At 36.8% G+C, this 12,068-nt stretch overlaps 2 protein-coding genes and 1 long non-coding RNA gene across 5 annotated transcripts; 2 read left to right on the top strand and 1 right to left on the bottom strand.

Annotated features, from left to right (window-relative positions):
* On the top strand, window positions 1–1,498 carry LOC146689815 (uncharacterized). 2 transcript variants are annotated; one of them, XR_014915949.1, is made up of 4 exons: window positions 1–489; window positions 638–670; window positions 767–856; window positions 1,268–1,498. It is a non-coding gene; the product is annotated as an uncharacterized LOC146689815 (long non-coding RNA). The 2 variants fall into 2 exon arrangements; XR_014915948.1 differs by having other exon boundaries at window positions 1–670.
* A 70-nt stretch (window positions 1,499–1,568) lies between these two features.
* LOC146689814 (uncharacterized) lies at window positions 1,569–4,205 on the top strand. 2 transcript variants are annotated; one of them, XR_014915947.1, is made up of 6 exons: window positions 1,569–1,751; window positions 2,003–2,105; window positions 2,185–2,237; window positions 2,348–2,426; window positions 3,318–3,511; window positions 3,620–4,205. XR_014915947.1 is itself a non-coding variant. In XM_085436384.1 (5 exons), exons 1-5 carry the CDS (start codon window positions 1,749–1,751, stop codon window positions 3,181–3,183), a joined length of 774 nt encoding a protein of 257 aa, XP_085292510.1. In that variant the 5' UTR covers window positions 1,569–1,748; the 3' UTR covers window positions 3,184–3,303. The 2 variants fall into 2 exon arrangements, 1 of the variants encoding a protein (XP_085292510.1); XM_085436384.1 differs by lacking the exons at window positions 3,318–3,511; window positions 3,620–4,205 and adding an exon at window positions 2,648–3,303.
* Window positions 4,206–5,341: 1,136 nt separating this feature from the next.
* On the bottom strand, window positions 5,342–10,123 carry LOC146689813 (uncharacterized). The gene is made up of 6 exons (XM_085436383.1): window positions 9,896–10,123; window positions 8,356–9,265; window positions 7,991–8,087; window positions 7,507–7,617; window positions 6,891–7,057; window positions 5,342–6,558 (listed from the first exon to the last, which is right to left on the bottom strand). Exons 2-6 carry the CDS (start codon window positions 9,261–9,263, stop codon window positions 6,024–6,026), a joined length of 1,818 nt encoding a protein of 605 aa, XP_085292509.1. The 5' UTR covers window positions 9,264–9,265; window positions 9,896–10,123; the 3' UTR covers window positions 5,342–6,023.
* Window positions 10,124–12,068: the final 1,945 nt, after the last annotated feature.

Raw genomic sequence — 12,068 nt, 5'->3', positions numbered from 1 at the left:
TTGATTGTTATTAACTTGTGAAAAAGAAGTGTAACAAATCCACATGTTATGTTCTTACACCCTTACAGAAACTGTGACTCCTTCACAATGTCAGGTAAATGTCAACTCATGTTGAATAATCAACCAATCAAGCCTTTTATTATCACATGCAATGTTACACGTACAACTGCAATGAAAATTTCACCCCCTTCTGACCATACATATATTGCTTAAACATCACATTGGGAAGACAGGTCGGAAACAGTTAGGAAGGTCAGAAAACAATTTAATTAATAGATGAGGGGAGAGGAGGAGAAAAAAGAACTACAACCAGACAAAGCTCCTAGAAGACTGAAATGGATGATGGTTGCAGCATGCAAAAAGAAAATGATATCTGTTGACTACAGCATATGCTTTCTCACAGATTACCTTGTGGGAGTAGCTGGACCAAACTCTATTGGTATTTCAAGTTTGAAATCCCTGTTTGACCAGACTAACATTTCAGATGAGGTACCTCTTGACATAAAAATCCTTTTATGTTGTCATAAAACTAATGTTAAATTCTGCTTTAAATACACTTTATTGTACAATTTACTTAATGAATCGTGTTCCTTAGTTCTGTTTTTATTTATATGTATTTATTTATTTGTTTTATAAGGTAATAGATGGCCTAATCTATTTGCAGTGTGAGGTATGTTGAAAAGCTTGTTTGATCATAATGACATAGCATGTTTACGTTTTTTGTAATGTATTTGAAAAAAAAGGTGTATTTATGTTATTTTTATAGAATTTCCCTCACATTTATCCAATACCAAGCCAAATCACTGGAAAAATTTTGGATGGGTCCACAAGAGCACAAAGTGCATACTTTTTGAAGGTATGACTTGGACTGTGGTAACTATGTTCTTATCACAAAGGGTTTATAAGTTGCCACTATAAACAAACAGCATTTTCCAAAATTGAAGCCTTGTCAGAAGAACCTGAAAAATACCTTTCTGAAACCTTTTCTGTGTAAAGACTTGTTCAAAAGCAATGCACACAGATTAAAACATTTCTGTCTTGGCCAACTGATAAAGAACACCAAAAATTGAGTGGTGCGTGTTGAGTCTGTGGTCTTGATTTGTTTTGTACACACTATAGAAATTAATTAATGTAAACCAAAAATGACACTTTCTATATGTTTGTGTATCTGCAGAATTAATTACAAGTCTCACCTGACAAGCTTTTGCAGTTTTGCAGTGTCATTCTTGACAGAAAAACATACTTGTCACATTATTTTTATTTCCAGAAAAACATCTTTCAGATGTATGAGAAATTGATTGGAGCCTGTCTGGAAAACGGCAGCCACTGGACCTTGTTTGTAAGTTGCACAGATTTTGCACTCTCTCTAGTGCATGATACTTTTCAGTGTCCCTCATTAGGAATTCTCAAGGCCCAAGCCTACCATATCCATCTTTTTACAAAACAGTTTTGTGACATACCCAAGAGGACCATAGTCTATATGAATTCATTTGGCGAGTCGGAGGTCAGAAAAAGTGCGGTGTTGAAAAACTGGAGGTAATTAATTAACATATTTAACATATCATATTTAATTTAATTGAAATCATTACCGAACGTGGTTATTGATTTCTCTATATGCTTTTTATTTGTAATAACTGCGATCTCTCAGCTCATTTGCTTCAGCAAGAGGCTGCGCTGGAGAGTGGACCTTGTCACATGTGAGCCACCCACATCAACAGGATGGGAACTCATGTGGAGTGCATGTCATAATGGTACTGAAAACTATAGCTTTAACCTATATAAGTAATGTTTACATTTTTGCCTATTCAGTTTTTAAAGCCTTAGAGGCAGGATGGTAAAATCTCAAATTTTTTTGTAGATTGAACCATTTCAGCAGTAATGCTTTGCTTTGGTTGCTCTGTTTTTTTTTTTTCTCGGGGGGGGGGGTTAAAAACAAACAAACATTTCTTTGTTAATCTAATTCTTTTTGTTCTTTTTTTTTTTTTTTTTCGTCAATTATTAGTTTGCCCAATCTCTCATTGACGGTAAAACACAAGTGGAGGAGTACAACACTGAAATCACAAAGCTCAGGTCCCGACTTTGCCACTACTTATTTTCCTCAATAGGTAAAGATAAAATTAGCTGCCTTCTTTTTCTCTAACATTGGAAAATGTAACTTGTACTTAAACAAATTATATTTTGCAGATCGAACTAGGAAGTGCAGTCAGTGCTGGTGTGTGATTGCAGCCAAAGACCGGGTACACTATGACATGTCCTTAGCCATATAGATTGTTTATTTAATGGACTTTGTTCATTTGTTTTTTGTTTGTTTATTTCTTCTTCTTTTTTTTTTTTTTTAAATTCACAGGTGCAGTGCCAGAAATGTGGTGCATACAAGCACATGCGTTGTTCAAAGTCTGTTTGTGGCATCTGTATCTTCTGTGAGAGTAAGTCACAATATAACTAAACAATGTCCAAAAATGTTTAAAGTGAATTTTTTTTTCGTAATTTTGCCTTTGCACACCAGGACTGTGTAATTAAAGTGGACGTTTCAAGATCCAGTTTTTACACAAAACTATTTTAGACATAACTGTGTCGTATTGTGGGGATTTCTCTTCACAATTAAATTGATATAGTGCTGTTTATATCATTCTTCTTTATGTAACAGCACAGTGCAGCACAGCAGAGGGAAAGGAGTTGTGCAGCATAGTGGGTGGCTATACAGGAGGAGCAATAGAAGTAGCCAGTGAAGAATGTCATCAGGGAAAGCATCAGGCAGCGAATGACAAAGGAAAAGTTCCTAAGGGAGAGAACATCTGCAGCAAATCGACAAGTAACAGTGAGATAGGAAGACTGACAGTCAGAGATGAAGGTACACAGACTGAAGACAAAGAAAAAGAAACAGAAGTATACGGCACAAGTCTGAGTACAGATAATGCTGCTGCTGATGATGTTGACAGGATCGATGCAGATACAGAATTCCAAACTGATTCAGAAGGAACTAGTACAGTTTACAGAGTGCATGGTCGCTTATCTGTACCAAGCTCAAAAAAGAAAACCTACACAATAACAGAAGACGAGATCAAGCGCAGAATCAACGCAGAGAACATGTCAGTTCATGTTTTCAGAGGTTTGATTGGGGTAGGTATACATTTCGTGATTTTGATGTCACCTGAAATAAATCCGGGTTACTCGTATCAATGAAGTGACAATGTGGCTGGAAATTGTGCATTTGCTGCAACATATACACAATTACACCATGTAAACAAAAGCATTTAACTTTGTGCGCGTGTGTGTGTCTCCCTGCTCTTTTGGTGTTTGCACTTTTTCTTTTTTAGGGCCGTAAAGCCAAACTGCCCGCAATGATTCTTGACAGGCCTAAGAAGGCCAAAACTAAAGTAACAGTGTTTAGTGTTCTGAGTGAAGAGGAGGCTGGGGAGCTAGCCCTCGGGTTTGCCGGAAGATTGGCCTGCGATGTCACAACAGACATGGTCTGTAAAGGCATCGACCATTCAAGTGCTGATATGACAAAGTAAGTTAGTAAAACAATATGAAAGTTGTATCTTTTTTGGTATTATTTGTCATTTCCCCGTATTTGGGTTATTGGTGTAACATTGTTAATCTTACTTTCTAATAACAGACAGACTCTTCTCAAAATCCAACACAATCTTAAACATGAGCTGACTGATTCCTCAACCTTCAGTTTGCTGACACACACCTTTGGCCCCGCTGCACTGGATTCTGTCATTTCATTCCTGTGTGAAAAACTTGATCTTGTTTCTTAAATAATGAAACCTTTTGTGACTTTTGTTTGTTCTGTAAATCAGAATCTTGAAAATTGTTCATTGTTGTTCTAAGTTTGTGTTAACTATTTGGCAAAAATGATTGGTTCCTAATCCAAACAGCATAATGACTGTTCTAACACATATCTTAAAAATGCTACAAAGAAAGAAAATTATCACATATGTTTCAATATGAATGTAATTGTGTCACACTCGGTTTGTAGTAGCTTTCCTGTTTTATTTTGAGTTTTGGTATGTTTACACTGTTATTTTTATTTCCCGTGTGTTCGTCTTCCCTTATTAGTTTTACTGTATTTAATTAGTCTGATTTAATAACTTATAATTATTTACTTTCCAGTGTGTATATATGCTCCTCGTTTGGATTATTGTTTGTTTGAGTTCTGCCTGTCTTTTCTATTAAAGATTTGGACTTTTGGACTATTAGTGGACCTCGTAGGTTTTTATTCTGTTCAATTGGTAATTGACTGGGTTTAATTTAGTGGCCTGGAAAACAGGCCGGAGGGGTCTGGTCATTTTAACCCCCTAAGACCCGAAATCTTCCATGGCATGCATTTTTAATTTCTCTTTGATATTTGGGCCGATTGGAACCCGATGAATGTAAAAAGAAAGAATTACCAGGTTTTGTTTTTTTTACCTAATTTTTGTTTCTGAGAAAAATGAGAGCCACATATGAGGACATTAATTTGAAATTTCGATAGAACAGTTGCAGTATAATGTCCTCATAACTGTATATCAGGCACTTGTTGATCAAGATTTAGTATTTTGGTCTAAATAACCCAAAATGTGATGTCCACATGTGTGGACGCCAGGCTGGAGTAAAGTGTTAGAGCTATTTATACCTATGTAAACTTTTATACACTGGTTTTTACCTGTCTTGTTTCAGAAAGGTTTAAAAGGGTAATGTCCACAGTTTATTTGTTTATTTATTTGTTTGAATTCAACATATTTTATTAAAGTAATTGAGCTTGAACACAGAAAAAAACTGAATCAAATAATCATAAAATCAAATCACTTGCACTATACTGAAGTCTAATCTACTCTGAGCTAATGCCGGTTTCCAACACTAATGATCGGGTGAAGGAGAGAGATGAGGGTGTGCACGGCCACTGGTGCTCTTATCCCTGTTCTTTGTGATACAATCCAACAGGAAAGCAGTCAAACCCTTGGACATTAGCCAAGTTAACGTTCACAAATATATACACACAGAGGAACTCTGAGCCCCAATGTCAGCATTAGCACAAACATGCCACTTCATACCAAATCTCAGTGTGAGGTCAGGTGTTAGTCTCATTCCATTATTCTGGCTATATTTTCTTACTCATTACTATTAAACTTATACTTAAGACTAACTATTAACAAAATCACACCCCAATAACTCTGTTATTACACTTTGTATTTAATCATAAAAAGGCTGGATGTTGAAACCTTTTACTTCTATTTTGTATGAGCCAGGATTCTCAACAGCTGATACTCTGTCCAAAAAGTGACAGGTATCGTTTTATGGAGCAAAAAACTTAAGAGCGCATATTTTATAAATAATACCAACAATTACAAATGCAGACCTTTAATAGTAATAAGTAATCCTTTATTTATAATGCATAGCAATATAAAAATAGTAACATATGAAAATATTACAATGGGCACAGATGAATTTGTATCAAAAACAGCAACCAAGCCAAAGTAATGAATAACACACATAAATAACAACTGCTTGAGAGACCAAACAATTTCTTTTCAACTGTTCCTTGGCAGAAAGTTAAGACAGCTATTCAGCTTTAGGTTTCAATAAACAGAAGTAATGGATGCAGTCCCTTTGAAATGTCACACAAAAGTCTACTTGTGCATATACTTAGCTTTAACTCTTCTCTTTTTTGTTTTGTATTCCAAAAGGTTTTCATTTTCTCCAGAGGATGTCTCTCTTTCAGTGGTTATCGACTGTTCACATTCATTTTCACAGACTGTTGGAATGTCGATGCTGGCCGAACGTTTCTTGCTAGAATACAATGGCCTAATTTTGCGTGCATTATCTGTCGTCTTTATTTCGTACTGGCATATACTTTTGCCTACTTGTTTTGTTTTTAAGACATTTGTATGCAGTTCATCTATCATTGGAGTAATACCCTCTGGAATGAATGCCCACTGTTTAACTGTGTCTAAAACAGCATTTAGTTTTCCAACTGCATCTTCTGTGCATTTTTTGTGTTATAGTGAGAGAACGTACAAAAAGTGCACTGAAGTGTTTCAGCCGATGCAAAAAAAACACAGATTTCCAAACAAACTTGGCATTTTTATCACTTTCAAGTCCTCACAGTGTACAAAGTAATGCCTTTCTTTCACTGCAATTCTTGCCAAGGTAGAAATGTCTGTTTCCATGTTTGGATAGATGTCATTGTCAGCCTCTGCTAATTTTGCAAGTAACACTAGATGCTTGCAAAGAAGTCCTCGTAAGCCATATGTACAGTTGCAGTAGGACTCAACAGGGCAGACATCATACACCATGTCTTCTCTTGACTCAGATGGGACTTGATATGCATTAACTCCATGGCTGTTCTTGACTGTAATTTTAAGAGCCCAACCACTTTCCATCAGTCTTGAAGCAGAGTCTGAAACTTGAGACAAGGTGTCAGCAAACCTGTTTTTCATGCGGCCCACATCTTGCAGGGTTTTTATGACTGACAAGTAGTCGTCGGCCTTCCCTAGGAGCACTTCAATCAGATCATCCAGACGCCTATTCTTGTAGCCAGATAAAAACTGGTATTTCAGGCGGTGGAAAAATCTGAAAAACAGTTATTTGAAATGATTAGTAACTGTAATTGAAGGAATTTAAAGTTTTAATCAAGACTGTATTATTTTTTTAAAAATTGGAATACCTATTGCACACGTCTTTTATAAAGGAATGCTCTGTGCCGGTTTAGCTGATTTAGGCAAATCCACCTACTCTGTTTTTTGTTGTGATAACATAAAAAACGCTGCTAGAATTTAAAGGATTTGCCTAAAACCTGTTCTGGCAATGACATGACGAACCTACTCAGTTTAGCCTCTTGGATTAAAGCACAATATCTTTTTTTCAGCAATACAATTGAATGAGGTCAAAATAATAAATCATACCTTTCAATCACATTGTTTGTTTCAGAACGAGCGTGACTGAAGCGACGGCCGTAGTCACACCACATGTGGCCAATGCCTTCCCAGTGCTTCTGAAAATACTGGCACACCAAAGGGTATTGCTTAAATGTCTGGCAGAACTCTGCTGATGTGGCTTTAAAGTCGTCCTCCTAAGAGAATTGGATGCAACAGAATATATTTCAATCCATTTAACAGACCTATTGAAATCTTTAATATTATGTATTGAAGCCCTTTTCCTTTTATTGAATAACATTAAGAATTTTAAGTTATTAATAATATGTCGTGTTTTTGTATTAAGAAGCAATTATTTCTTCCCTTACAATGGCTAAGAAGGAACACTAAACCTATAAGCATATTTGGTTTCAGCATCTGTCTGTGAAAGAATCCCACTCACAAGTTCTACTGCACAGTGGGTGACACAATGATGTTCTGCACAGCTTAAGTACTTGTTTTGATAAGCAAGATAAGAAGCCAGTTTTAGAAATTGTTTCAAAAATCTATTTTGTATCTCTCTGTAACTTTTTTTTAGCAACTGAAAGTTATTATGCTCTTAGTGTAATCAAGAAATCAAAATGTGAAATAGACAAATTACACTTACAGATGTGCAAGCTTTCAGCTTACAAAAGAAAGAAATGATTTCATTTCTCTTTTGGGTGTTAGAAAGCCCATGGACCCCGGACTCTGATTTTGAAAGCCATCGATTAACAGCCTGTGAATGTAAGAGAAAAAAAGTTAATCTGGAGAGAGAGACAGAGGAGCAGCTGTACAAAAAGCATAAAAGAAAGCTGACGTCCAAAAATAACTTTGTCACTCACTGGACAAGAGGACCTGTGCATTACAGAAATCAACCAGGCAAACATATTTTTAAATGTCAAAAAGAGCTTTGGGAAGCAGCCACCAGAAGATGAGTGCACTGTGGTCTTAAATGGATGGACATAGTCACTCAACATTTTATCCCTTTATATTCATTAACCTGAGTAGGTGAATATCACAATGAGGCAATTCATAACAACAGGACCCTGTTGTAAAAATGTGTTTCAGGTGCATCTTAGACAACGTGAAAAGAAAACAATGTGGTTTACCTGCAAGACATGGTACCAGCATAGAAGGATAGCTGACTCTGGAAAAACCTTCTGCAAAGCATTTATTTCTGCAAAGTCTTTGTCAACCATAAATGCTCTACAGAAAAAAAGAAAACACTAAATGAGATTAAACAGTATGAAAATGTTTTTGCTATCTCAAAGCACCACTTCAATGCCAAATTAAACATTTCAACTCACAAGTAGATATATAAAATACTGCATACAGCCTATAGGAATAACTTTAACAACTGGAAAGGAAAGTTTTTTGCAGCCCATGCTGCAGCTATAGCATTAGATTCTGGCATGTTATAACTTTTTTGAAAAGGAATTATTTCAAAATTAATAGCTGTCAATGTATTATTTACCTCGGGGAAGTTGGGAAATGCTCACAAACTATTCCAAGAACAGTTTCCAGGGTTTTCTGACTTTCGTTGCTGACAATAGCATAGGCCACAGGGACTCCATGCCCATGATCATCTCTTACAACAAGTGTGAATAAGGGAAATGAATACTGGTTAACGCAGTGCGTGGTGTCAACAAATACTAACTGTTTTGCATAGTTCTCCATGTTTGATTTCATTACAGGTGTCTGCAAAACAATCATTAGTTCTTGGTCAGATGTGTATGGTTGATAGAAGAGAACATGTTCTTGATGTTTTCCATTAAGTAAGGTATGTACACTTTGACTGTCTCCACAGTTAAAGTGCTTCTTCCTCATCATGCAGGTTCTAACACTGTCAATGTCACGTGGTGTGACAAAATGCTCTCTGTTGTGAAGATCTCTGTGTCCATGTTCTTTGGCCCATTTATGACATTCGGTTAGTATGATGGCTGGCTTAGTTCCAAGGGAAAGCAGTTCCTCAATCTTCCTCCTCAAATCACTGGAAATATTGTTGAAATGTGCGTCTTTTGGGTCCGAAGGATCATGCCCATCATGCTTATCATATGTACGCTGCACGATGACTGTGTGGTCTTTCCAACATTTGAGTACTTTAAATGAAACATAGGCCTTACAGCCCACTGCTCTGTAGCTGTTTCGACTTTTTTTCCCAGCTCTGATGCAGTTGAATTTGTAATAGTCTCTTTTCCTGTCTTTACCTGAGGCAACATTTAAACATTTATAATGTCCATGAAGGGTTAATGAGTTCAATTTTTCTAACACAACACTGAATGGGTCCTCCTGGCATTGTGACACATGCACACAAAGTTGTGTGTCTTTTCCAGTTCTTTTTTTTTCGTCATTCAGAACACTTCTTCTAATTATGTCGTCCATTTCTGGTGGAAAAATAACAAAGGTTTAATTAGTCAATATTCATTAATTCATTTTAACTTGTTGTGGGGTTTTTTGCAATACAATGTAAATATTAAATATAATATTAAAAAATATATATATATAAAATAATATAAAACAAACAGGGGCTAAAAGAAGCTAAACTTTCATATGGTATGTCTCTGGCAACTTTAACATGATGTCCCAGGGACAACATCTACACGATGTCCCAGGGACAACATTTACGCGATGTCCCAGGGACAACATCTACGCGATGTCCCTGGGACAAATTTGTAAATTTCTGGATTACTGTTAATCTCCATAGAATCAAGAACTCATGTCCAGTTTCACAGCTATGGACCAGTTAATTATGTTTCCAGGTGATAGTTTGATTCATAGATTCAGCACACAACCATAAGTCTAGGCCTTTTAGTCCAGATTCTCTTCACTTATGTTTGTAAAATGATCAGGGAAGCTACTGCAATTTTGCCTGACCCAACCCCCGGGCCACGAAACACCCAAAAAGTTGGGGAACGCTGGTCTAGAGAACACTGGTTAGCTAATGCTGTCGTCAAGTAGCCTATCGCTAGCAAACAAACAGCAAGCCAAGTGAGGAACATATGTATAATGCTTACCGTTTATTAAAGGAAAGTATCCTAAATTGACTTCAAATTCGGCGGACAGGCGGCGGTTTTTCGCTTCTTCACTTGTATTTCGAAATACTCGAAGGCGGGTATTTCGAAGTCGCAAAGGAATGACGTCACAAGAAGGTGATTGGTCACTTGCAATGTTGAACCTGGAACAACATTAATTATGATGATGTGGGAACAATGCTGACACGAGGAAATCAGATCGTCCAGATAAACACACCCTTACAATATTGACCACAGAAACGTACAAGCAAGAACATTTTAACTGCTGGAACCATCTATTAAACTTCTTTATACATAAGCCATTTCTGTGACACTTAGACCCTGTGAGCAAGCATAGGTGACAGTGGGGAGGAAAAACTCCCTTTTAAGAGGGAGAAACCTCCGGCAGAACCAAGCTCAGTGAGGGGCCGCGGCCGTTCTAAGGGTTTTCTTAAGTATATCATTTAAAACTAACCAATTTGAAGTTTCCAATTCGTTTTCCAGAAATGTTTCATATCACGATTTCTTTTACATTACATCAGCTTTGTTTTGTTTCCTGGTGAAACAAAACAGTCGGCCTATAGATGAGAAAAACTGATGTATGCAACTTGGTTTCTTCGATAGTTTGGCTGCCTCCTTTATGAAAATTTCAGCAATCATATTTTCAATTGCTGGCTGATTTAATTCCAAGGCTAGCAAAGCTAATCCTGCATTTTTAAACTCTTTACACATGGCTTTGAAAATCACCTCATGGAAGTTTTTGAACTTCTCTAAGGGGATTTTATCAATATCATCCTTGATTTTAGCCCAGATGTTGTTGGTATGCTGGTTGTAGATGTCTGAAACTCTTTCCAGACTGATGACTTTGCCTGATTTTTTTACAGCTTGCTTAACGAGTTCTGCCATACAGTTTTCCACCAAAGATCTGTATTTTTCTTTGTTATCTACAGCCTGCATGGTGGCACGGCGGCCTTTGTCGATTGGAATTCTGCGCTTGGCAGTTTTTGGGTTTTTTTGCATTTTCGTTTGTAATCGAAACCTAAATTGAAACGAAGGTTGTTGAAGTGTGAAATATTCCTATAATCGTTAATGACATTAACGTTACCACTTCCATAATTATGTATTGTGAGGTCCATTAGCTCATGGATGTGATCACTTCCATAATTATGTACTGTCACACCTGTGTGATCAATGTTGATATCTGCAACATGATAAATGACATATTCTAGATTACTCAACTCCTGCTGCAGCTGTGTAAAACTGTTTTGCATTTCGTCCTGGAATGGCCTCACATAATTTGCTACGGCATGTCTCCTGACACTGTCTGAGTTAATCCGAGCTCTTCTGCGGGACATTGTGTTTAATAATAATAATAGAACTACCTTCTATTTATAGAGTTGCTAATTATTTGGTATTATTGCAGCAAACCAGCCTATGAAATGGATGAAACACATCGTGACCGGGTTCCAGCGCTACACAAGGGACCTGCTTCAAACATACCACCATGCCAATCAGATTACATCTTCCATGTGAGGGTGAAGAGGTGACCCTTCTGGATGGTGAAGGTTTGCTGCGTTTGGTGAACAGTGTGGTAGTAAAACCAGGGAAAAATAAAACTGGCTCCTGTTAAATATTCTTAAGTCTTGTGCTGTATAAATAGTGGTATTTTTTCAAAAGATACAGTAATTAAAGTAATGTTAGTAGTGGGTGATATCATGTAAACACTGTCATGATTCTGTGTAAACATTTTGTCATTTGTAAACTATAAATGACATGGATTCTACATTGTAACTGATGTGATGTTCTACAAAGTGGTTTTAATTTAAAAAAAAAAAGAGGCAAAAATTTGTTTGTTTCTTTATTCAACTTTTGAACAGTGGTACTCAGTCAGTACATATTCAGTAAATGCAAATTATTTACATGGCAGTGCACTACAGGAATGAATGTAGACCCCTAGATAAAACATTTTGGGTCATTCCCAAAACCCACAGCTTTACTGTGTTACAGCAAAGTATCCAATAGCAGTGACAACTCCTCCACAGTAGCAGGTGGGATTTTTCTTTTTTGAGGACGGCTCCTTTTACCTTTCAATACGGATGGTCTGTTTATGTTTTGATCAAGAGCCTTTTTTTGGGCAGCTGAATAGGAGAGGTCTATCTTATGGCCAACCTCTGGC

The sequence above is a fragment of the Copadichromis virginalis genome, linkage group LG17 (assembly GCF_057382275.1).
Source record: "Copadichromis virginalis isolate Kocher_CV1m ecotype Utaka linkage group LG17, C_Virginalis_male_GT1.1, whole genome shotgun sequence".
NCBI classification, from domain to species: domain Eukaryota; kingdom Metazoa; phylum Chordata; class Actinopteri; order Cichliformes; family Cichlidae; genus Copadichromis; species Copadichromis virginalis.
This window is presented reverse-complemented; position numbering and strand designations above follow the sequence as displayed.